At 40.9% G+C, this 25,947-nt stretch overlaps 1 protein-coding gene across 13 annotated transcripts in view; it reads left to right on the forward strand.

Annotated features, from left to right (window-relative positions):
* Positions 1–25,947, forward strand: part of EYA1 (EYA transcriptional coactivator and phosphatase 1) — a 296,853-nt gene that overhangs the window by 169,333 nt on the left and 101,573 nt on the right. For 5 of the 13 annotated variants that reach the window (XM_053929892.2, XM_053929899.2, XM_053929903.2 and 2 more), the window contains 4 exons: positions 4,625–4,702; positions 15,104–15,173; positions 15,491–15,636; positions 19,367–19,504. In XM_053929892.2, coding sequence (XP_053785867.1) covers positions 4,625–4,702; positions 15,104–15,173; positions 15,491–15,636; positions 19,367–19,504 — 432 coding nt within the window. Of the gene's footprint in view, positions 1–4,624; positions 4,703–10,245; positions 10,691–15,103; positions 15,174–15,490; positions 15,637–19,366; positions 19,505–25,947 lie in introns of those variants that run through there. The other 8 variants (XM_053929895.2, XM_053929898.2, XM_053929894.2 and 5 more) reach the window with 7 other exon arrangements.

A 25,947-nucleotide genomic window follows, 5' to 3' on the forward strand; every position in this document is an offset into this window, starting at 1 on the left:
GCCTGGAGAGGACCTGTTGTTCACCCAGGCTGGTGCATCTTGGGTGAACTCTTCCGGACAACGAGGCTCTCAGTCCAGCAGGCAGAGCGGCCTCTCGGGGGTGAACTTGCTTTAACTGTTCTCTTAATATGTGGTGAAAAATAACTAACCACATGGACTGAATACTTGTCTCCTCTGACAAGCCTGTCATCTTCCTGAAGATTATGTATATGGCTACAACATTCAAAGTGTAACCAGAAGTTGCTTTGTGAGCAGAGTCACAGGTGATGGGTTAGCTGCATGATCTTTGTGGCTAATGTCACCTGCCCCAGTGGTCTGCCCTCATTTAAGCTTATGGTGAAGGAAGACAGGTGTCTCTTTTCATGGACCACTTGCAGTATACTCACCTCTAACAGTGCTAGAGAGAGATGCTCACACTTTCTCCTAAAATCCTCAATCACAATTCACCTGCGAGCCCATTTCTTCAGAAAGTATAGGTACTGTAGTGACCAAGGTACAAGTTTTCTGAATCCCAGTCTAGTCCTGCCTGCTTAAGTGACATCCAGGTTCCCTTGATCTCGGTTTGGCTCTCCTGAGGCAGTGGCCACATAGTTTGTCTTAGACATGTCACTTAACTTTAGATTCTTTTAATTTGCTTTTTAAAAGTAAGCTTAGCATTAATGTGAATGTCCTAATAGATTTTGTCCCACAAGAAACCCTTTGATGATAGAGGCTCTAAAAGCAAGGCCTCTGGACCTAGTGCAGTACTAGATGACTGAGAAGCATTTATCTTTTTTACCCTTTCATGCGTGTGTTCTACCCACTTCCAGGGGAGGAGGCCGAGACACGCAGACCTTGAATAACTTTTCCAGGTTTACACTGTTAATAGCAAAGCTAGGTTGAAATTCAGATGATAGCTAATTCCAAAGCGGATGCTTTTAATTTTTTATTCAGTTATTTTCCCTGGGACTTACTCCCCAGGAGGAGGCCTTCAGTGTAGCAGAAATAGAATACCTATACTACTAATGATGATAATAAATATAGTTTCGGCTTCTGCTTCAGACCAGGTACTGTACATAAATGTTATGATTATTGCTTTCCTGCAATGTAGGTATCATTTTTAAAATGTTATCCATGAGATCATTAAGGTGGAAGAGATCAAATAGTTTTCAGAAAATCTTAAGTAACTGGATTCTCCGAGTCCCAAACCAAAGTGCCAAGGCAGCGATAGATGGAAGTTCCGGCACATGTGGAGATTGCAGTCCAGTTGTCCAGTCCGGCTCAGCTGGAATTCATGGCCGAGTGAAGGAGTGAGTGAGGGTGTGTGTGTGTGTGTGTGTGTGTGTGTGTGTGTGTGTGTGTGTGTGTGTGTGTGTGTGTTAGGGGGTGGTCAGGGATATCAAAGGAGCAAAGCAGAATTCTGAAGTATCCGATGGAATCTTGGGGCGACAGTAAAAAATGGACTCTTGAGTCGGGGCAACAGAGAATAAAAAGTGCTGTTTTCTAATAGACTGAAGTCATGCAAGGAAGGAGAAGAAAGAACCCTATAGTTATTTGGAGGAGAACAGATCATTCACAGATTTTTTTTCTTTTCGGAGAGATGGCTTAGATGGGATAATTGTTCACAGATGTGACAGTAGCTTAAATCTCTAAGGAAAAAAAATCAGTTGGTGGTGTTTTTAAATTCAAAGCCTTGGGGTGGTGCTCTGCCTGTCATGCACGGCATGTCGGTGACCGTGGCGGCGCTAGCTAGTGGGGGTGGGTACAGTTTTGGTGGCGAGGGATTATTCTTGTCTTTTTAACTTTCCACTGAGCGTCTGCTTGGCAACAACTACGCCAGAAGTGGTCTCTGTTCATTTGGCTTTCGTTCAGAAACTAGTTTACATCACAATAAATCACCAGTCTCTTTAGCATCAGGTCCCTGGTGATTAAGTATTCTCTTACAATCCCTGATAACATCGTGACTGGCCTGGTAGTTACTTTATGTACATCCTTTTCTCTTCAACAGTGAGCCTTTTAAAAATTGGATTCATTTGGAAAAGGGAGTCTTTATTCCTTACTGTGTAGATGGGTATATTTGAACAATGGAAAAAAGGCAGAGTGCTTGGGGCCTAAAAGAAAAAGTATCCTTTTCCTTTCCTTCCTTTTCTTTCTGCCTATTTTTAATGGAATTTCAAGTATAATTGAATGTGTCTCTTGGGAGTGAAAGCTACATTTGATTAAGCCAGTCGTATCAGCCTAGCTGGGGTAGGTTTTAGGGGACAGGAGTAGCAGTTTTGATATGGTCTGGCTTCCACCCAGTCATTTTATGGCCCCATCTACAGAATCATAGACCTTAGATTTGGCAAGCACTTAGAAGTAATCTGGGCTAACATCCCACGCGATGGAAAATTTATTCTTCACCATCTTTCCAAGACAGCTCAGCTTCTGCTGAGATCTGGCCTGGAAGTTCCCTCCCTGGAAGTGTGAGCACACTGGCACGGCAAGGACTGCCGTGTGCTCTGGGACTGACGGCGGCATGTGTGATTAGTGACTTTAGTTCTCTTCGGCATAAACAGAGGGAGCTGGTTATGATTATGCCTCATGAGGACAGTGGTGTGGCACCTCAGCCGCCTTGCTCTGTTGTAGAGTAGCTCTAATTACTGGGAAGTACTCCTCATTGCCATTCCTTCAAGCCTGGGAACCCAAAGCATCTAAAATGAAATCCCATGTCTGCCCCTTCCTGTGTGACTTTGGGCAAATTCCTAACCCCTCTGGTTTCATTTCTTTGCATGTGAAACAAGAAGACAGTATCTAATAGGGAGTTTGTGAGTTGCGCTCTGAGACCTGCTTGTAGAATTGTTTGAAAGGATTAATCATAACATCGGTAAAGAATCGGACACTTAGTAGGTGCTTTACAAGACCCGTACTCTGAGCTCAGAATTCCAATGGTCATCTGTCCAGTACAGAATGAAATAGAGCTATTGCTTCATGTGTACATTTTGTGTACTTATGGCATTTTGTGAGTCTTTTGAAGAGGGTAAGACAGGCTGTGGACAACTGAGTAGAAACTCGGGAACTGTGCACTAGCAGAGGCGGGTCTGCTCTCCTAAATCTATGGCCACATGGTGTTTGCAAAGAGCAAGATCATTAGGTGGCCTGGAGGCGTGAAGGGAGAAGGGAAATACAGGCTTATGTCAGAATTTATTAGCATCAGCTAAGAATTCTAACCCAAAACAAGTGGTGGAAAGTGAAAACTTCAGTTACACTATTGTTTGGTCTACATTAAAACAAGCAGTTGGAGTGATTCCTCTTAGTCACACTGGTTTTATTTTTCAACTTTGTTTAGAAACAGGCTAAATAATTAATTTTTTGAAAGTGACTATCTGTTGCAACTATTTATAATGCCGATTTTAAAACTACTCAGTATGCATTAGTAAAAATTTCAAAGGCCCAGAGGGGTGAATTCGTTCTTTGCCTGTTGTTTATAAGAGATTGGCGTGGAGAGCAGGAAAAGCTACATTTTCTCCACTGTCCTTTCCCATTCCAGAATGTGTTTACTTTGTGAGGGAGGCGCCCCTATTATTCTCTTCTTAGGGCTTTCATTTTAGAAAATACATTATTGACTCTTAGGTAGCTACTAAGATGTTATTGTACTCTTTCTGAAAACCTGTTAATGGGGAAGTATAACTTCCATGAAGTAGGCCAGGCAGATTCTGCTATAGCACCTCCCTAGTGGTTTCTAGGGAAGATACTAATGCTCTCTTCATTTTAACATAACCTAAAACTAGGGGGAATGGCTGACGTTCTGCAGTGGTCTGGCCTGTTTGAAGGGAGTACAGTAATGACATCGCTGTGTCAGCGGAGTGGGTTGCTTCGAGGGCCTGTAGCGTAAATCGCAAGGTGTTTATTTTACAGCCCCAAGGGACTTTATCAAAGATCGTACATGTTTTCCACAAACTGACTGCTATCAGTATTACTTGGAAATAGAAAACATTTCTGCTTCATTTACATTTAGTGTGTTTTTGATATTAAATGCACCTCAGATACTGACAAATTGGCTGTCAGCTATGGCTGGGTGGTGATAATAACCCATTAAATGGAGCACTCTGCCATTCGGCCATGCTGGATGACTGAGAAAGTGTGTGTGTGTGTGTGTGTGTGTGTGCGCGTGTGCGTGTGTGCACACGTGTGCGCTTTGCACCCACACGCACCTGCCCTTGAGCACTAGGACACCTGCTGGCATTACCTCCCACTTCTTCAGGTCTTGTTAGTCTATCATTTGGAATCTTTGGCCAAATGGCTACAAACCCATTGTAATTTCACATCCACATTGTGCAGATTTTGAGATGAGTTTTTTTATTAATAAGCAGTTCAGTGCTTATTAGGAAACAGTGAATTTAACTACTTTTAGTTTAAAGCATTTCCTTTACAAGGTAACTTGTCACAATAAATTGTTTTCTTAGGGAGAAAATATTGAATATGCAAGTGTTTTTTAAAAGACTCTAGATTCTATTAGGAATATTAACCTGAAGTATATTTAAAATACAAAAAGACTGGTTTTGAAAGTAATTCTCTATGTTACTACTTTGAATGTTATATCTTTTCTACAGTATCTTTGCAGATAACCATTAATTGGATATATGATATATGTTTATTTTTTTAGTTAAAACAGAGCCAATGAGCAGCAGTGAAATAGTTTCAACAACAGCAGACGGGTCTTTAGACAATTTCTCAGGTTCAGGTAAGGAAGAAGTATTAGATTTTTATGTTAATAAAAACGTAATTTTTCCCAGTTTATTTATATGTTCAAGTATGTATACACATGTGTGTATATGCATGGTATGGCGTGTCTATATATATATGTATGTACAATATAGCATATAAATAATACAGGTTTCCTCAGAGTCACGTATTTGCAATTCTGATGTGTTTATTTAGTATGGTAAAGTGTTTCCGGAAATGGTGGTATCCTATAAAGGAGATAAAATCAAAAGGGATTTTGTTCTTTTTCTAACTTCTACTGAATTATCTTTATTATGTTAGTGGCTCCTTCCCTTTTTGTCTCATTTGTATGATTTTTCCAGTCATGCCATTTCTTGTTTTGCAAAGGAAGTTCTTATTTCTAAGTAATATACACTGAAGTGTTGTTGAAAGAACACCATACCTGCAACTCCAAAAAACACGTGAGACACACAGTGTGTACATATACACATGCACAGATAAAAAGACAGTAGAAGATAAAGCTAATGTACTAAAATGTTAGCATTTAGGGAACTTGAGCAAAGGATAGTGGAAGTTTTTCCACTTTTCTTGCAACTTTTCTGCAAGTGTCAAATTATGTCAAAAAGAAAAATTGAAAAATGAGAAGCATCAGTGGATTGAGCCTCCACCCGCTTCTGTGGGTGGGTGGGCTGCAGCTCTTCATGCACCCAAGGCCCACGTGCCCCATTTTTGTGTCTCCGACATAGTTCGTGGCAGACAGTATGACCTCACAAAGTTTACTGAAGGGATGGTGGTTTAATGAATAAGAGGAGAAAGTGGACACACCAAAGAGAAGAATGTCTTTCAAGTACATGTAGTGAAAGGGGGAGGAGAGAAGTTAGTCACTCGAAAGAGGGCTACAGAGTTGAGGTTGGCATTGAGAAGTTCTGGGGGTTTTATGGCCAACACAAATTTTCCAGAGGTAGAGGCTCGAGGTGTAGGCAAAACAGGGATAACTGGAGAGAAGTTCCTGATGGGTCCTCAATGGCTTAAGCCCCAAACAGAAGTGAACAGCCTAGAAAAGGAACAACTGTTCCTTGGAAACATCAGGGAGCACCGAATGGAGAGTATGAAGATGAGATTGAAGTGGTGGAGGAGGTAATACATTGAGGGAACTGCTGCCTGGTTTCTCTGCTCAGACCCCCCAGTAGCTCGCATCCATCTCTGAGTAAAAGCCGAGTTCTATTATAATAGCCTTGCAAGCTCCATCAGACCTTATTGCCTGCCTCCCTTGCTTCATGCTATTCCTCCAACATGCCAGTGGGTGTGGGAAGGTGACAGACATGCTTCCAATCAGGGCCTTTGCAGTGGCAGCCCCTCTGCCTGGACTGACCCTCTTGCTGCCTTCAAGTCTGTGCTCAAATCTCACCTTCTCCATGAAGCCCACCCTGACTGTTCTAGTCTGTGTTGGAAAACTCACAGACTTACAGTCTCTTTGACGTGCTGAATTTCCCCCACCACACACCATAACATTTAGACTCCTTTAGGCCAACTACAAGGTCTGTGCAGAAGGTCTCCAGCCATGAAAAAATAGAGACATTTATTGAAGAAGACACAAAATACAAGAAACTATGTACATAGGGCAATCACACCTCAGTCCCCTTCAAAGTAGGCACCTTAGGACCTCACACAGTTCTCCCAATTGCTGTCAGCTGCCCCGTCATATTTTCCTGAATCTCATGGACAATCTGAAATCTTTTCCCTTTCAAAGGTGATTTTAGTTTGGGAAAAGCCAGAAGTCGCAGGGTGCCAAATCTAGGCTGTGGTAGAGCTGAGTCACCTGGGTGATTTGATGTTTCGCCAAAAGCCTCTGCACCAGACATGAGGCATGAGCAGGTGCATTGCTATGATGAAGCTGCCAATCACCAGTTGCCCATAGCTGCAGCCTTCTGAATCATCCAAATAGTTTCCATGGAGGAATGTTCAAGCTTAACACAAAAATTGCTGCACATTTGTTGCTCCACTTGCTCATTTTAAATGCAATGGCCACACAGTACACTTGCTCACTCAATGGCTTCTATTGCCCCCACTGTACAGTGAAGTCATCATTATTCACACATGCACATTCTAGTCCACGCTCATTGGCTGCCAGGTTACATCCATGTCATGCAAACCATTCTCATTATATTAACAATTGCTGGACTTTTTTTGGACAGACTTCATATATCATTTCCCTGTGCATTAGGTTTATATTGTCCTCTCACCCCCACCAAAATGTAAGCTAGTCAGGGCAGGGGTTTTGTCTTCTCTCATTCATTTGTATCCCCAACACCAGAAAAGTACCCAGCACTCAAATATTTGCTAAGAGAAATAATGAATGCATGAATGAATGAATGAACGCATGTCTCTACTTTTTCCTCTGACTCAAAATGAGAGCAATAGGCGTGTGAGCTTGAAGAGATGGAGAAGATCGAAATAGTGCTGCAGACCTGCTTGATGTGGCTTGGTCGAAGTGTCATCCCATGACCAAAAGGTTGCAGGTTCAGCCCCTGGTCGCGGCATGTACAGGAGGCAATTGGTTGATGTTTCTTTCTCACACTGGTGTTTCTTTCTCTATCTTCCTTTCTCCCTTCCTCTCTCTCTAAAACCACTGAAAAAAAATGTTCTTGGATGAGGATAAGAAAATTTTTTTAAAGAAAGAAATGCTGTCAGAACTTAGGAAGCACGAGGCTGCTTGGGAACATAAAGGGGGATTGACAGTAGAGCCGAAGGTCCAGACAAAGATGAAGCAATGAGTGTCGACTCTTTATGGTAGAGCAATTTTTCTCTATGAAGCTTAGCTGCTGAGGAAAGACATTTGTGTTGATTCAGGGTTGAGTATTTCCAGGTAGAGCATGGAAGAATATGGAGAGAAGAGAATTTAAAATGTCAGTAAAAGAATATTTAAAATGCTTACTCATGAACCCAGGAGAGGTAAAAAGAACACAACAGTAGGGATAATATATTGCAAGAAGATAAGGACGCCAGGGGTCCTGCATCTCTTGATGAGGTTAGAGAATGGGTGAGATGGGAACATAGGCATGAAAATTCTGGAAAGAGAGGATGTTCCTTCCTTAATCTCAAAACCCAGTAAGACCTTCGCCACATGCTTCTGCAGTTAGTTCTCTGTCCTTCCCTTCCTCAGCCTTTGTTACTAGCTTTAAAATCAGTTTTCATTGTCCCTGTGAGAACGGGGATTCTCTTTGTCTTATTCGCATTTACAGTCCCAGTGGACATCACAGAATCAAGTACATGCATGATGGTCAGTAAATGTTTCTTAAGTAAACAAATAATTCAGTCCTTGCTGTTGTGAAATGAAAAAAAAAAAAGGTCCAGGGTATGGTGTTGTGCTTGATGGTCGACATACAGAGCCAGAGATGAAGGACTGACTTGTCAGGGGAGATGGCCAAAATACTAAATTTTTGATAAAGGTGAGGCAGTGTTTAGGAGATGGGTCCGCGTGGAAGCGTTAAGTCACAGAACTCGGAGAACAAAGGGTTTTATCGGGGAGCAGAAAAGTAGTGGTTTGGAAGCAGCAGCAATGAGGGTGTGTTTTCAGGTCTTAGTGGTGCTTGGAATCTGAGAAAATGGGCAGCCTCTACTCGGAAAAGGCATGCAGGAGAAGCATGGGCCTTAGAGAAAGATGCACAGAGGGTTTGGTGAAAAGACTGAAGTTGCAGAGGATCTGGTTTCCCATAGATTACAAGCGGCAAACAAGGCCTGAATGCAAACACAAGGCCTGCGGGCCCAATCCCACCCTCCACTGTGTTTTATCCAGCCAGCATCTTGTTTCTACCCGGGGGCAGTGCCTAGTGCTCACTTAACTGTTAAGGAGTAAGTTACATTTATACAGTCCTAAAAATACATTCAGTGCTTTGAAGGCAACTGCGAGGCTGATGTGGCCCCAGGTGAAAATGAGTTTGACACTCCTGCCATAGATTGATTCTCTGTTGGACACAGGAAAGGATTGGATGAGCCAGGGGACTGGATAAAGGTATAAGAATCTTGGAACATCACAGGGGTGAATATTCTTTCCATGTCCTTTATTTCTCCCCTTCCCTGCCTTGCCCTTCCCTTCCCTTTTTTTCTTCTCTTTTTTCTTTCTTCTCTCTCTCCCTCCTTCCCTCCCTCCCTTCTTTGAGTAAAAATGCAAAACCATGGCATGCTGGAGTGGCTGTGAGCAGGACTTAGGGTCTCCACAGAAAGAGGAAGCTACTGAAAGCAGTCCCCAAGCATTTAACTCCGAGATGGCCTTTGCCTCTGTGATCAGCACTCCTATTCTCTTCTCCATGATGGCTTAAACATTTCCACACTGATTGTTATGGGTGTCTTGAAAGAGCTGGGATAAAGAAGAAATGGAGCCATTCTGACGCTGGTAATAGCTCTCCCTACCTCTGGCCTCCTAGGAACCCTAGAACTTTAAAGCGGTGAGGCAGGAGTCTCACTCTTCTAGAAAAATCACCAGATACCCTGGTGTGGGGACCTGGAGAAGAGGGATTGGTTTTCTAAGTCATGTGGCCGAATTAAAAATTACAAGGTCGTTTATTGGGTTTTTAAAATATAGTGATGTTCTGATAATTAACTATTTACAAATGAAAAGCAACACTTTAAGAATTTAAATGTTAAGAACAATGGGGCTTGAAAATACTGTGTTTTTAGGGATTGCAAAATGTCTTCGCCTGCTGCTTCTGGCATTTCCATGGAGCCTAAATATGTTATTAATTTGTTTTTTTAAAAAAGCCAGCTGATGATATTAATCACACAAAGTTGATGTCTGGTAGTATTTGGAACCTGGAAATAGAAACAGGAATGCTTCTAGAGGGGGAAAAAAAGATACCATGTGTGGCAAACAGTTTTTTTAATTTTTTAAAATTGATAAAAAATTGTAATTTTGGGGGTCTGATTCCTCTATTCAAAAATTATGTATTGAGCACCTACTATATGCCAGGCAATTTTCTAGGCAGTGGAATATAGCAGTGAAGAAAAAGTAGACAAGGTCTGTACCCTCAGGGGGCGTCCATTCTTGTGAGAGAAACAGAGTGAACAGGTAAGTGGTAGTGGAAGAAAATAGGGAAGTTCTGTGAAGGAAACCAAAGCAGATCAAAGAATGTAGTGAAGAGCAGATGAAGGTTTCTTAGAGGGAAGGACCCTCTGGGAAGAGGGCATCTGAGCACAAATCTTAGTGAAATTGGGTGAGGGAGTAAGTTTGGGTTAATCTAAATGTAAAAGGAGGGTAAAAAGAGGGCTTGGAGATAAGGGAAGGGGGTGGAGTGTGGTTGCCACATGCTCTAATTTGTGTTTTAAGAGATTAGTGTTTGTTGTGTGGAAGGTGCTCTATGGGACAGGAGGAGGCAGGGGGTAATAGAAGCAGGGAGATTAGCCTTTCCCTGGTTGTGAAGAAAGAGGACTGTGTTAGCCCATGTGCTTCTTACAAGAGCCACCAAGTCAGGATTAGATGTGCCAGGATTCTGTTAGGGAAAAGGAGTGAGGAGAGAGGGAAGGGAAAGGAGGGGAGGGGACGTGTCCGGACTGCCATCCACTGGTGGCTGCAGCGTCAGTGATTGGAACAGAGTAGAAGACAGGAAGAGAGAGGTTGCCAGATTTAGGCTGCATTTTGAAGGGACAGCTGACTTGATTTCTAATAAAAAGGTTCTGAGGGAAAGAGAAGAATCAAAACTTACTTTTAGGCTTTGGACCTGATAGTTCAGCAGAATAATGAGACGGGAGCCTGGGGGAGCAGTGGACTGAGGACTTGCTGCTCATTTTGAGATTTCGGTTGTCTTCAGTGGATTCTCAAGCTTGTGAATATTTTTATCTCGGTTCTCCTCTCCCTTCCTACAACAAGATTTGGGGAGCTTCTTCAACTGATATGTTAGAAGCAGGAAAAAGAACGGAACAGTAATAGAAAACAAATGTGCTACAATAGAGAGGTATTCGTTGTCCACATGTTCCCTGGGCTCTAGCATGTGGAACTTTGAGTTTACCAACGGTAAGAAAACCACTTTATTTACCTTGACAGATGAGCTGGGAGCATTCTTTTTGCTTTAGGTTATTCCGGTCCCCCCAAATTAAAATTCTTCTGAATTTCTAGATTATTGTTTAAAAATGTAAAGGTCTTTTAAGCAATTAAGGTGGTAAAATACTTGAGGTGCACTGTGGAAGATTCTTGACTTCAAGCCACACAGAGATTACAGGGCTTTGAGTCCAGAGAAAGCCCAAGAGATACAGCCTTAAACACTCAACAATTTTAGGTCCACGGAGTTAGGAAAGTAGCAACTAGACATTCAGCACTGCAGGTTCTTAGTCACATTCATTTCACGAGAATTTTGGCAATTCTTGTTGCCAAAGAGCTGAGTCAAGTTTCTTATGCATGTTTATTAATAAGTTAAATAATGTAACCACTCTTCAAGTCATTATGGTTTTAAAAAATCTACTTTGCTTATGACCTAAATCTCACATTTTCATTGAATGAATACTGTTTATCGATTACTCACCCCGTGCCAGGCCCTATCAGGCACTGAGACAAAAAGTAAGAGGTCCTTGGCCCCAGAAGCTGGTGGTTAGCAGAGAAATCTAACATCTATAGGCTGCGTGTGCTGACTGCGACGCAGCGTGGCAAGTGCTGCATTGCCAGTGTTGATAACATTTCAAGAAAGTACAGAGAAGGAAGCCGTTATTCTAAAGAGACAGTGATGTTTTAGTCCCATAGGAGGAGTGTTTGTCAGGCAGGGGAAAGAAGAGCATTATAAGGCAGAGGGTCTAGTATGAAGAACAACTGAGACAGGCATGAAAATTCAGGGCACGTATGGGGAGGCTACGGAACACTAGACCCAGGGAAGGGTGGAAGCTTGCAGCTCTTCGTGTACTCTGCCAAGGATTTAGAATGTTTCCTAGGGATAATGGGAGCTCAGTGGAGAGATTGCAAGCTGGAGAATAATCATGAAGAAGTTTCCATTTAAGATGGATCACTGTGCTGGTAGTAGTGGGTGTCAAAGGGCAATCAATAGCTGGAACTCCGGGGCAGAAACTAGGGGGCTGTTGAACTCGTCCAAGTGAGACAAACAGAGGACCTGAGCCGGGAAGGGAGGGAAGGGCCAGAGGATGCCAGAAGCGCAATAGACAATTTCTAGATTTGGGATGGGTGACTTGAGGGTCATGAAATAGAGGGGCGACAATGAGGCGATTTTGAGATATCTAGTTTCTAAGTAGGCTGTCAAGAGAGAGTTTATTTTGATGAAAAGAGTCAAGCAGAAATACCAGCTTTCTCATTTAGTGACTGGGATGTGTTACTTAATTTCTATTCCCATATGTAAACAGGCACAAAGAATCTTGCTTTTAAGCATTTTGCTAAACAGATGGTGATGCTGTTTATTGGGTTGAATTAAAAATACAGAAGGAAAGGCAAATTTGGGACAAAGATAGTGGTTATCTGCGTATCTGAGATAGTAAACATCCACTTCACAAACACTGTGTTCTGCACTTTATGTTGATTATTTCATTTAGTCTGCAGAGCACTCCTACAGGTAGTAGTATTGCTGTGATTTTACGTGAGAGCATGTAAGGATGAGAGGGAACAGATCACCTAAGACCAAGTAGAAGAGTTTCTACTTGAATCTGAGCTGAAATTAAATTCCGATTCCAGAATACTAGAGGGGACCCCCAAAAAACTGGAATTATATTCTGGAGGGTGGGCATGTAGTACATTTTCTTCATTTGTTGAATGCTCTAGGAAATCATCTGAATCAGTGTACCAGCTGCTGTTGTTGTGAGAGGCTGCGTTCGGCTTCAGTGAATTTTTTTTTTGAAAACTCTTTGAACAGATTTGCCCACTGCATGATGGATGGCTTACGAGGGCACCTGCCCAAACTGTGCTGAGTGGTCAACAGTTTTTGACCAAAACCAGCATGGCGCATGCCCCACCCTCCCTATTCACCCCACCTCACCCAGAGTGATGTTTTTTTTGTTTCCCTGGACGGAAAAGTCCTCAAAGGGAAACATTTTGCTGATGTGGAAGAGGTGAAACAAAAAAAACGACAGAAGCCCTAAAAGGCACCAGAACTGATGAATTCAAAACTGTTTTGAGCAGTGGAAAAAAAGTCTTGATACGTGTATTGCATCAAATGGAGAGTACCTTGAAGGTCACTGAAGTTTAAACATGTAAAAATAAATACACAATTTTTTATAAATTCTGGGTTTTGGGGGGTCCTCCTTTGGATATGTTTACCACAATGTGCAGCCTCTCACATCTTTTTTCATGTGTACACATAAATACTATGTGTTTAATCTAAATCAAAGTTTCATGGAACTTACTGTACTCTGTACTAACCCTGATATCTTCTGTTTTATTATTCTAAATGAAAAACATTCTGGGTATAACCTATTAAGTTGAGTTTGAAATCTTTTTGTGGGTCCTGACCCACAATTTGAAAAACACAGGGGTAGAAATAGAAAAGAATAAAAGGCATTTCTGTGGTTTCCAGCACCAGGTGGCATTCAGTTTTTGTTATTGTTGTAGTTTAGTTTTTTAAAACTTATCTTTAACTATGACTGAGCAAGAAGGATATCACTCCTCCAGCAATTCTGTGGGGTAAATCTACTTTGCCCTTGGCCTTTGTGTAGTCTTAGAAAAAGGGAGCAGAAAAGGTTGTAGTCACAGATAGCCTTGGCGAGCGGTAGTCCTCATGGTCCGAATGTTCTCTCACTAATCCCTCCCTTCTGTAAAGTGCAATATTTAACTAATTCTCCTAAAGCCATTTGTGTGTCACCTCCCTCCATGTGACAGAACTTGTCTGTGTGTGTAGCATCTAGTCAATGCCTGGAACAGAGCAGTGACTCAACATGTGCCAAAAGACAGAGGGGCCCCAGCTGAGGTGGCCTGCCATTTCTTCAGTGTGGACTCTGTCTCTGCCGGACTGGTGGCCAGACGGTTGAAGTCTGGCAGCTGGCAAGAGGAGCGCCAGTTCACATCTATCCTGATGTCCCTGGATGGGGCCTGTTGGCTTTACGAGGAAAGGGTTATGCATAGATATTGGGAGTCTAGTTTGATTCCACTACTGTTCTCCCAAACACAAGCTTGAAAATTAAATTTGCGAAGCATAAATGTACTGATGCAACATCATGAAAAATACATAAAACTTTGAGAGCATGGAGCCTTATGGTTTTTTATTGAACATTTTGGGGTGACATTGGTTAATAAAAAGTTGTACGGGTTTCTGGTGCACAATTCTGTAGCACATCATCTGTGTGTTGTGTGTTCACCACCCCAAGTCAAGTCTCCTTCCATCACCGTTTATCTCCCCTTTACACTCTGCTACCTCTTCCCGCACACCTTAAGGGTTTTAATGTAGAATACAGTTAAAAATAATAGACCCTGTGAAGAGAGGGATTATTAGTGAAGAAAATAACCATATTACATCTTGTACCCAAAGAATTATACCCAAAGAATATATATCTTAGGCAGGTAGAGGAGAGGGAGAGTTTGAGGAAAAAACTATATGTATGCATATGTCTGTGTATGTATAAATGCCAATGAGTATAGATACATATGTGCACGGATAGATAAACAACCCTTATTTACAGGGAATGAAGCTGAAAACTACCATTTTAAGGCCTGATGCTTGCAAGAATGGATTTTTGCTTCTTTTGTTCATAATGAACATAAATGAACATTTGATAGAGTTTAGTGCATTTCTGAGACATACGAATTAAATGTATGTGACTAAAAGGAAAGAAATTCTGCTCAAATGCTTAAATGACCTCTTTCAAAAAACAACCTTCTACTCAGACCCTGAAGTCGAGCACTAGTAGCCGAGGGCAGAGGAACCCGTACCTCAGCAGGAGAATAAACTGGCTTAGCTTGCAACTTGAGAAGTTTAAGGTAGTTATAGGGATGCATTTATTTTTACTAAAAAACATTGCTAAATCAGAGCAGGCAAATGAAGACCTGTCCTATTTCTGCTCACTGGAGAGAAGATTAGACTGTGTTTCTTGGTAATCCAGCCTCAGGTGTGTGTTCCTGTCGAGCAGAAACAGTAGGCCAGGTGACCTTCCGGGTCCTGCCCAGCCCTGCAATCCAACTTCACTTCTCCCCTTTCAGCATCGTTCCAAACAGTAGCGGGGACTCCTTGTACTCTTCAAGTACTGGCACTGAAAAGCCCATCCCAGCGTGCTGACAAGTATTTTAAGAAATTGTGACTGTGTTTTCTAAGAGTTCATTTAAAATTCAAACCAGTTTCCATAGGTTTCTTACTATAGTTGAACTTTCTATTAGATGGACCATGTGAAATTCTTATTTCTGCAGGTTAGAAAGGTCTTCATGGTCAACCTATGGTTTGAACTATATCCCTGCTTGGTACGTGTTTTTTATCTTGCTCTGATTGTTGTGCATTATTTTTTTTTCTAGCAATTGGGAGCAGTAGCTTCAGCCCAAGACCAGCTCACCAGTTCTCCCCACCACAGATCTACCCTTCCAAGTAAGGTGTATTTTCTCTCAATAAGCAGCTTTTCTGAGTAGTCTTTTACCTTATTTCCAGTCATGTCTTGTGCCCATGTGTTACATCTTAATTTAAAAACAAGGTCATTTCATAGAGACTTAAATGTATTTATGCAAATTTATTTGGGGCCTCCCTGAGTAGAGACTGAAGTATTTCAGCACTTTTATCCCACGTTTGAACATTATACTTTAAGAGACAGACTGTAACTGGAATTTGTGATATGCTTGTGAATCAGTTTCCTTGCATGTTTCCATCTAATGCATGGGCTTTCATTTTCTGTCATTTCTGACAAATAGCAGAGCATACCCACATATTCTCCCTACCCCTTCCTCACAAACTATGGCTGCATATGGGCAAACACAGTTCACCACAGGAATGCAACAAGCGACAGCCTACGCCGCCTACCCACAGCCGGGACAGCCGTACGGAATTTCCTCCTACGGTGAGTAAGTCAGCTATTTCTTCTAGTAGTGTTGTTATCTAGTGGGCATCCCTGAGGGGCACTGAGAGACTGTCATCTTGGGCCACCTAGCAAGTGCTGTCACCTTTTGTGTCTACGTTGTCAATGTGATTGTTTCAAGTGGACATTGTGAGTGACTGCTTGCTACTTGTCTTGAAGTCAGAGGTGGCAAATAAAGGGCATGGTCCATATGTCCGCTTGCTTTCATTTTATTCCATTTATATCTCAACTCTTCATTTGCCATTTGAGCACTTGGCTCTAGAATCCCAAGTATTTTGGTGCATATTTGCGATAAAACTGTGAATGAATTCTTTTGGGGTAGAGATTCATTTCCTATTTATCAGATGCCTGACTATGATTAGGGGAGGACGAGCGGAATTCAACAAACCCTTGCTCTGAACTTGAGGGTGGTAGTATTATCAAATTTCGGCATTATCAACCATTAGGAAAAGTGATCTACATATCTCGACTTGGGCTGCACTTTAAAGAGGCAAATCAGGAAACATTTCCAGCTCACCTCCCCATTTGTTCCTTCCCACCTGGAGATTATCTTTATCTTGGTGTAATTTAACTCAGTTGTTATGGGGTCAATACCTGCAAATTAAAAATAAATCAAACAAAACCTCAATGTTTAGTTTAAAAAAAAAACCTTAGAATTTCAAAATACCTTTTATTCAATTGAATTGCAATTCTTTTTTAAACAAATTGCAACCCATTTGAATAGAGAAATATGAATTATTGGCATTTTACTAAGAAAAAAGTAAAACCTTATAAAGAAAAAGTCTATAACTTTTGGAGGAAGTAACTGATACAATTTTGTGGGCAATATTCTAATTATGTTTCTGTTGCTATTGTTTTGTAATACTCTTTTCTGCAGTATAGTGAAAGAAATGTTTTTCTTTAAGGATTTCATTAATAGTTAGAAGGTAAATCACTTCATTTCTTTCATCTTCTGTCTTTCCCCCAAACCAAATCAACCATATATAAATTTCTTATAGAATACCTAGAAATTAAAATCTAAATTGTCTATACATGACTTCACCCTTTATAGTTTTATTTGAGAACCATCTGAACCGAATGGAATCTAGCTAAATGGTTTTAAACCAGACTTTAAAAACAGCCATGAAATGGACTTTCTAGAATTGTCTTTTATTTCCATAACTTACATTCAAGGTTTATCAAACTAATATTAGATATAAATCAAATTTATCTAACATTTACTTTTAAACTACTGTTTTTCTAAAAGGGGAAAGAGGATCTATGATTTGAATTATGTAGTTTAATTCTATCATGTGAGTCAAGGATTGCCCATTTTATATTCTTAACATTTACTGTCAGCTGGTTATTTGAAGTCTCCGTATGGACAGTGCTAGGGCACTGCAGACCTACCGTGCTGCTGGGGGCAGGTGCCATTCCCGCTACTGCTGTGGCTGCCGCTCTCACAGTTGCTCTCCTGTTCAGCCAGGCATGCTGGGGCCCATTTCCAACAGCTGGGCTGTGGGGTAGGTGCTCCTCCAGTTCTAAACCATTAGCAAATGTCCCTGTTGTCTGAAATAGTGGTTCCAGGTGGGGAGATGAGCAGAGTGTCTGAGATTGGAATCAGAACTAATAAGAGTAAGGACAGGAAATTTAATATGTCAGGTGGGGATGGGGGAGGTAGTCAGAGTAAGTCTGTGTAAAGGGCTTTGATCCCTGGGCTTTCCATGCTTATAAATCTTCTGGGATTGATTCTCAGTTCTTATCACTTTCCTGATCACCTTCTTTCTTCTTTTTTTGGACCTTGAATACAAGTTGATGCCCCCAGGGCTTCTGACCAGGAGCTCCATTTTTCCCCTGGGTCATGCACTGAAAAATATGGCAGCCCAGCGTAGCTCCACCAGCTCTCTCCTTACACCCTTTCAGACTGCATGGCGGCTTCCTCTTTCTCAGCCCCCATGGCTTCTGCTTCCTTCTCTATTAGCCAACCCTTATTTTAAATGCTGGGCCCAGAACTTCCTGTGTGACCTCATATCCAGCCCCTCCTACAATGTGCCACTTTTGCCAGTTCCCCCATATCTTTTACCTTCTTTCAGCTGCCATCTTTAGTCAGGGCAAGAGTTCTTGTGATACACAGATGTCAGGGTGGGCATCCACCTCTCCCGGCTATGCCACAAGTCACTGTGTGCTCTTAAAGTTACATATACCTTTTGCTCTGGGTAGCAGCCCTCTCCATTCAAGAAAGGCACAGCTATTAACTTGCCGTTGTTATGCAAAGTATCCTAAACCATATCATCCACTTCCCCTTCCCCTAATCAAGGGCCATGGGGGTTCTCTCCTATTTTCAGGGGACTCTCCAGCTGCACCCCATTACAATTAGAGGTGGCTCTCTCTGCCAAGAATCAGAGATTCTTCTATTGCCTTAGGAAAGTTAGCTAGCTTCATTCTACTGATGAACATCCCCTAAAATGGAGATAAACAGTGAGACTGCTGTGGATTCTAGATCCCACAGATATCATCTATCTGAAGTGCAAAGTAAAATTATTCAAAAATGTGAGTTCCCTTGGCAGACTTTTTTCTCCCCTCCCTCTGTGGGAGTCAGGACAGTTGTTAACTTTCCTGACTGTCTTTAATTATGATCCAGGGCTGAGCCCTGTTGTAACAGCCCTGCCAGACTTGAGTCCTAAAGTTAGGATGTCAGCCTGGTGCTTTAGGAAGTTCTTGGAGGCCACAAATACGTTATTTATATTACGATATGATAAAACGAATGTATACTTTAGGCTACACTTAAAACAATTCTATTTGAATTGTAATAACTATGTATGGTACCAAGTGGGTACTAGATTTATCAGAGTCATCACTTCATAAGTTGTATAAATGTCTAATCACTGGATTGTACACCCAAAACTAATATAATATTGTATATCAACTGTAACTGAAACATTTAAAAAATTATTAAAAATTTCTAAAGTCTACAACTTAATAAAGTCAATTGATTAGCAACCTTAAAAAATTGTATTTGAATAAATACTTGGAACTACAAGGGACAAAACAGTACCTGCTGGGCAACTTGTTTATAAATCACTCTGTTCTACAGGATTCAATTCTTAGTATCCTGCTTTGGGTATGTGTGTGCTTACTTCCTGCTAGGGCCTGAGTGTTGGGAAAGGTTTTTGCTTGTGTTGCTTAGTTCTGTGCCCAAAATTGCTTCCTCTGACCTCAAAATAAGTGTGTATTAAACACATCCTTGTGGTACAAAGAGTAAGGAGAAAAGAAAAAAAAAAAAGAGAAACAATGCTGTGAGGCTAGAGACTTTAATTAATCTTTTTTTAAGAAAAATGGATTTTAATTCTGATATTAGTCAACATAACAACTTTTGGAATAATTTTAAGCTTAGTCATGACCATTTCTTGAATATAGAGGAGATGATCTTAAACTCTTGTAAAACAACAAAATCAAGTGCAAAAGTCATGTCACTGGAGTTCACTTTTATAGGACATGGAGTTCGGAAAAACATTAAGAAAGAACAATGTGAGTAAGCATTCAAATCTGTGATAATCCTGTGTTTTTTTTAAATTCAAGTTATAGTTTAGGCTGTTTCACTCCAAGCATATCTACGCTTGATTATTGAGAGAATATTGGGAAGCATTTGTGACAAACAGTTGTGGAAGTGTTTCTGTATATTTATCAGCTTTTGAAAATGAACAGATAGATAAGCTGTCACTAACTGATTTAGGTGCATTGTGGGCAGGCATCAAAACTGAAGGCGGATTGTCCCAGTCTCAGTCACCTGGACAGACGGGATTTGTCAGCTACGGCACCAGCTTTGGTACCCCTCAGCCCGGACAGGCACCATACAGCTACCAGATGCAAGGTCTGTATACACACTGACGTGGCTCTCTTCGTTAACCCTGTGGGCCAGGAGGCACTCTTTAAAAGTTAGTGTGCTAGATTTTGTGTAAAGTTGAAATCTAATACATGTTATATAGACATAAAGAGACTTTGAAAGAATATAGACACTGTTAGCAGTTATTAATCATGTTTGTGGAAACATTGTGCTCTTGGCAGATTGGAGCAGTGGTGGAAAGGAGACAATTTCTTATGTACATATATCACATTTATATAATATGTATTATATGTTATATTTATAAAATATGTTATAAAATTTATATAGATATAAGTTAAAACATATATGTATATGTACGTGTATACATACACATACATTATATATATATATTAAATGTATATATATATACATCTCCCCTCACACACTGTGGCCCAGCGGGTACTTTCTAAAGTCGAGTCTGATGTGATGTGAAAATAGTGGATGTTGGTGGAAAGTAGATTGGGCTTAGAGGCGAGATACCTGATTCTACTTTTGCTCTTACCTACTCCTAACTCTCCTGGCCTACATTTACACATTCAAAACATCAAAAAATTCTTCGTGAAGTCAAAGTGTTCTGCCTTGGCTTCGTGTGATATATGCTAAGAACCCAGGTCTTAGTGTGGCCAGTGAACCTTTCTAAAAGGGCTGAGTTTCCTCATTTTCCTCATCACAGCTCTAGAAATAGAGTACGTGATAGGTGTTGACTAAATGATCTACCGAAGACCAGGGGATCAAATTGACGGCCACTCAATGCATCCTTAAGGACCAGGCCCTGGGTTCTGATTTTGAGGCTGTAGACCAAACATAGGGTCAGTGCCTATCTGCAGCCTCTGTTTACCAGTCCAGAAAGACAGGAGTACAGAGAGTGTCAAGTGAAGTGCTTCGACACTTTTGGGTTGATAGGAAATCTTATGGTGGTTAAATCAAATATTAATGTTAAGATATGGGACTTGTATGGTCTTTTTAATTTTTTCATTTTATTCTGTTAGTAATTCATGACTATCATATCTTGCTAAAGTGTCAGTCCCAGGAAGGATTAGGGGGAAAACTGGTCCTGTACCCCTGAGAGTTTGAGAAATATTACACTTGAGAGTCATTTTTATCTTTCTGCCCTCAAATCAAAGCTTATGCAGCAGAAACAGTTCTAAGAGGCCTAACCAGCTACCAGAGTATAAACATGGTGTTAGAAGAGAGAGAAGAATGGGAGTGAAAGAAGCAAAAGTAAAGTTAATTTAGAGGGAAAAAATCTCTTTATTTTGAAAAAGAAATAAGGATATTTGTAGCATCAAATGTAGGATTGCTTTGCTCCCCATAGGTTTCATTGCATCTGGACTTACTGGACACTGCATTACAACTTTTTTGTGTTTTTCTGCATCCCTTTGTTGCATGGCCTTTCCAGAGGGATTTGAGAACTTATTTTCTGTGACTGAGTTAATAATTCAGTTGGGTGTTTCTATAATGGCACTTCACTTAGTTTTAGATTATTGGATATAATATGAGTTCCACATATCAAGAGAGATAATATGCTATTAACTTGAAACTTACCTGGCCGGTATAATGATGGATAATTATATATTATATATTACAGATTCCTTGTGGCCAAATTTGGATAAATAATTAGAGTCTACTTAATGTGCATTTCTTAAATATGAAATGCATGATGAAAAATGCTTCAGCATTATTAAATGATTTTGTGTGCCCTGTTGTGGGGATCTATTGACATTTGATAGTCTTTTCAAGACTTTTTTTAAATATAAAAATTTCTATAATTTCTAAGAAAACTTTTATAAAATTCTCCAAATACTGTTATTTTTAATTAATAATGGTGATTATTTTTTGTTTCTGTCAATCTTATCTTGTACTAATACTAAAAGCTCATGAAGCAGAACCTCAGGGACTAGGAAATGGCTTTCATCTTTGTGCAAGATTGCTAGAAATGTCTAGTTCTGCTTTATCACTTTTGTACATTTAGGGGAAGATTAGACCTTAAGTTCAGCTGAGAAAGACAAAATGTTTTTGTTCATAGACAACTGTAGAGTTCACCCCAATGAAGGGAAATGCTTTTTAGTTTTTGACATCTTCCTGTTCCCAGGTCAGTCCGTGTTTCTGGGAGAAGTTTTCATATGGTGTGAGGAGGTCTTTTCCCACACACCATTGGCAAACCTCATGCAAATGAGTTGGCAGAATGGGTGAGCATGGATGGGCAACGCAGGCCTGGAGACCCCTGGGTCACTCTGCTGGCAGCATAGACAGTGTTGTCAGGGCTGCTCACCAGTCAAAGGACACTGACAGCAAGCTCGAAGCAGAAGGGGTGAGAGTGTGTGTGGGAGTGTGTGTCAGTTTGTGTGTGGGGGTGTGAGCTCTTGTGCCCGTACAAACACACACGTACTATGGGCGGGAAAGCCACTTAGTAAGAAGTGCTTCAGCCTTTGAATGTTTGACCAATTTCACAGAATACCTGCCCAGATTGTCATAAGCAAGTTTTATTCTCCTTTATGTAAAGAGGCATCTGACTCAAAATCAAGCTTTTAGTTACAATTTGTAAGAAATGCAAGTCCCAGATCCATTGCCAGCATCAGCCTCCATTTACCCCCACAGCTGATACAGCACAGACTTACAGTTCCATCCACCTCAGAGGCGGGGTCTTATGAAGAGAAGGAAATTTTATTTAACAGCCTGTTTGAGGTAAAGAAGTGCAAAAGATATTCACACACACATACACAAAACAATGAAAATTAAGTCAAGTCACTTAACTGGTTAAGCTTCAGCTTTGAAGAAGACCCAGCTCTCCATAGTAACTTAGTGCTGTTGATTCCAGATATTTGCAGGTAGAAACCACCTTTACTCATATTTGCATCTCCATTCCTAGTAGCATGTCTAAAACTTGCAAGTGTGTGTTGGAAGTGGAGAGGCTGTGCCACAATGACAGAAATTAAGATTCACAAGGACTCTAGTTCTTTTCATCTGGCGAAATGAACTTGGGAGTTAGCAGAATAAAATTCCTGATCAGTTTATTGTCGTGGGATATTCAAAGCGATCTTCCCTTGTGCTCATACTGGTGGGTGGAAGGGAGCTGATTGGAGCCTTCCCAGAATCGGGGTGGGGGCTTAGAATTCCTCTCTGAGTGTTTTATGGCCCTGGAATAGCAGCCATGGTGCGGGACCTTTCTGTCATTCTGCACCAAGACGGGGTCAGGGTTTGCCATGGTAGATGGGAGGGGCTACGCAGATGCACACGTCCGAGACCCAGAGGGCTCTGGAAACTCCATGTTGTTTATTTTCCTTTAGGCTTTATTGCTCTCGCTTAGAGAAGGCAATAGCACAACTTCTAACTCCCTCTTTGTGTATAATGTTGTTTGTTCTGTTAAAGAGATTGGGGTTCAAACCGGTGAGGACAGACCGTAAATTAAGGGCAGAGGCTTGCTAATGGGACTTGGAAGGGTGTTCAACTCCACCGCAATCTATACCACACTTATCTGGGGCTCCTTATGACATGGGAGTGATCTAATAATAATAATAATCTAATAAGGGACACTACCCTAATCTCCTTTGGGCTGCCTGTCTATAGCTTTTCCAAAACAGAAAGGAAATGTGCCCGTTTATCAGTCATTTCAAACCTCAAAACTGCATAGCAAAATGCACCATTAAAGTTTTTCATTAACTCTAGAAATGATATTTTTCCAAAGAGAAAATACAAAGTCCAAGATACAGGGTTTAAGAAAATGTATATTAAACTTTTTTTCATAATCTGCTATGATATAAAGTGTTTGGGTTTGGCACTTCTGGTGTAAAGTGGCCTGATAGATGGAGAAGAGCTGTTAATTGCAGCGGGCTCTGATATTCGGATTTTCCCCACAATTGCTCTGCCACTCGACTCACACCTGTATTTTAGTTTGGTTTTTATGCATTCCAGGATTTTTTTTCTTAAAGTTAATTTTTTCCATTTCAGTTCTGTTAGCATCATGTGATATTTCAAGTGACAAGAGCTGAAAATTGCATGGAAATCTTTTGCTGTCCAGTTATACCAATAATTAATCAGTGATTAATACCAATACTATTGTCTAGTGAATTGGGTTTTTTGTTTAAAATATACAGAAATTGATCAAGAAGGATAAATGTAAAGGCTTTGCAACCTTTACTATCCACATTTAAAATTCTGTTTAGAATCTGGAAGCTGTTCCTGAGATAAAAAGGAAAACTTGGCCATTTAAAATCCTTCTAAGAAGAGAGTGGGAAACTGGTTTTCAGTAGCCCATCTGGCCTGCAGGGAGGCTTTTCCCCAGGGAGCTTCGCAAACTTCTGCCACATAGATCGTGCCCGATGATGGACGCAGCCCATGGCAAAGGGGCCAGGGAAGGACAGCAAATGGGCTCCCGTGCAAATACACGAAGGACAGATAGCATCCTGCTTGCCCAGTGAGTGCTAGAAAACGCTCTAAAACATGGGAAGTACAGACAGGCCCCAGCAGGTTCCAGCATTCTTAGGGTGGCTGGGATTCTGGTCTTTAATGTGGGCCCTTGTTCTCTGTGAAGTAGACCTTTGACCTCCACGTTACCTTTTTTATTTTCTTAAGTTTTTTGAAGTTATAGCTGGGCAACGTTCTCCAGGTTAAATCACACACAAAACTTGGACTTCGCATTTTCAATCATGTTATAAATCAGCATAGACTGGGTTCTTAACTGTAAAAATGTAGTAGGGATTTATTAATAAAAGTTTTCAGAGGCGGGTTAATTTTTAAACTACAGTCGCTTAGCACTGATAGAACTGGGTGACTCGCACAGGGTCTTCCAGCACGACTGTTTCTCATTTGTTACGGTTGACAAGACCACCACCCTTTCTCTGTAGGGACCCCTGACAGTGACAAGAAAGCAGAATCTTTGTGATACACTATCCCTCGGTGACTGTATATAATTTACTTTTAAAATCATGTACTACCCTAAAAGGAGGAACAATGAACACATCTTTCAGAAATGAAATAGTTTGATTCTAAATTTATTTACTCAATTTCTCAGGTGTCTTGTCTCTACCTGTTGTGTGTCTGCGACGTTCATGTAACCAAATGTTAACACCAGCTTCCATGCTATATCGTTCACTTGCAGCGTTACTGAATATGAAAATCTAGAAGGTAGATCAGGCAGAGTCGAATGAAAAACACCGACCTGGAAGTGGAGATCACGGTCATTTCCTAACCGCGTGTCCTTGCACAATGAAATCACCGTTCTCTCTGCTTATTGTATTATAAATGTACTATAAAAATATAGGACGTTATTGCATTCTGAATTTGAGATCTTTCACATGTAAGCAATGCTCTTTTGTTCACTAACACACCCATGATAGGCCAGTGTCTGAGCTAACAGGGTTAGTAGTCCATACCTGTACGGCAGGGTCCCTGTACTGTTAGGATGCCCTTGTGCTATATGGGTGTGAACTCCTTGTATCATCTTTGGGGCCCAATGGTACTCATATCTACGATCAGTGAGATTTTTATGAACTGTCTAAAATCTGCAATGCGTAATCAGTTTAAAAGTTCATTTGATTTAAACCTCTGCTGGATTTTATTTCTGGAGATTCAGAAATGTTTTAAATCCTTCCAGTAAATACTTCTAGGTCCTGCATTTAATTTTCTTCATATAATTTAAATCTAAAGTAGGGATTAGAATCTAGTTGTTTTGTTTTTTTTAAGATAAGCCTTTATATACACCCTGTAGTTTTAAAAAAAAAAAAAAAAACCCAGCAAAGTATGTGTCCTCTAGATAAAATCTGAGAAATAAGCTCAATTATTATTTGATTGTTTTTCCTTTCCCTACTCTTCTTTTTCATTGACCAAATAAGGACGTTGAGAGAATTTTTCTCTCCTGATGTCTGTTGGCCTTCAAGTCACCTTTTCAAACTTCCTACTGCCACCACGCACAAACACAACAGGAGTTATGGAAAGGCTTCCTCCTACACCCAGTTCCTTATGCGAGCCCCATCCTTACTGGGCCCGCCTGTCCCCTAGCACACCGGGTTTCAATTCCCAAACACCAGCACGGAGCACATCATCAGGGAATGGAGAGCCGGAGACCTGATAACATCATTTGAATTCCTAGATCCAGCCTTGCTATATGCAACTTTAGACTTTCCAAATTTATAAGCCAATAAATTCTTCTTTTAAATTAAAAAAAAAAGAAGAAATTCTCAAACCCCAGTTCTGTCTCCTGCTTGAGCCTACATGAAATCCTCTGAGGGCCGGAGTCAGACAGTTCATCCTTTTCTGTATGAGGCAGCGGGATAAATATAACACAGAAATGTAAGGAATTTATGATCAGGAGGAAAATAAGACTAATGAGTGCTTGGTTAGTATTGTTTCAATGAAGAGATAAATTACACGGTATCGGTTATAATTGAGCTGAAGTTCCCAGAAGGTGAAACCAGTGCAGAGGAACAGTCAGG

Source organism: Desmodus rotundus, chromosome 8, assembly GCF_022682495.2.
Source record: "Desmodus rotundus isolate HL8 chromosome 8, HLdesRot8A.1, whole genome shotgun sequence".
Taxonomy (NCBI): Eukaryota; Metazoa; Chordata; class Mammalia; order Chiroptera; family Phyllostomidae; genus Desmodus; species Desmodus rotundus.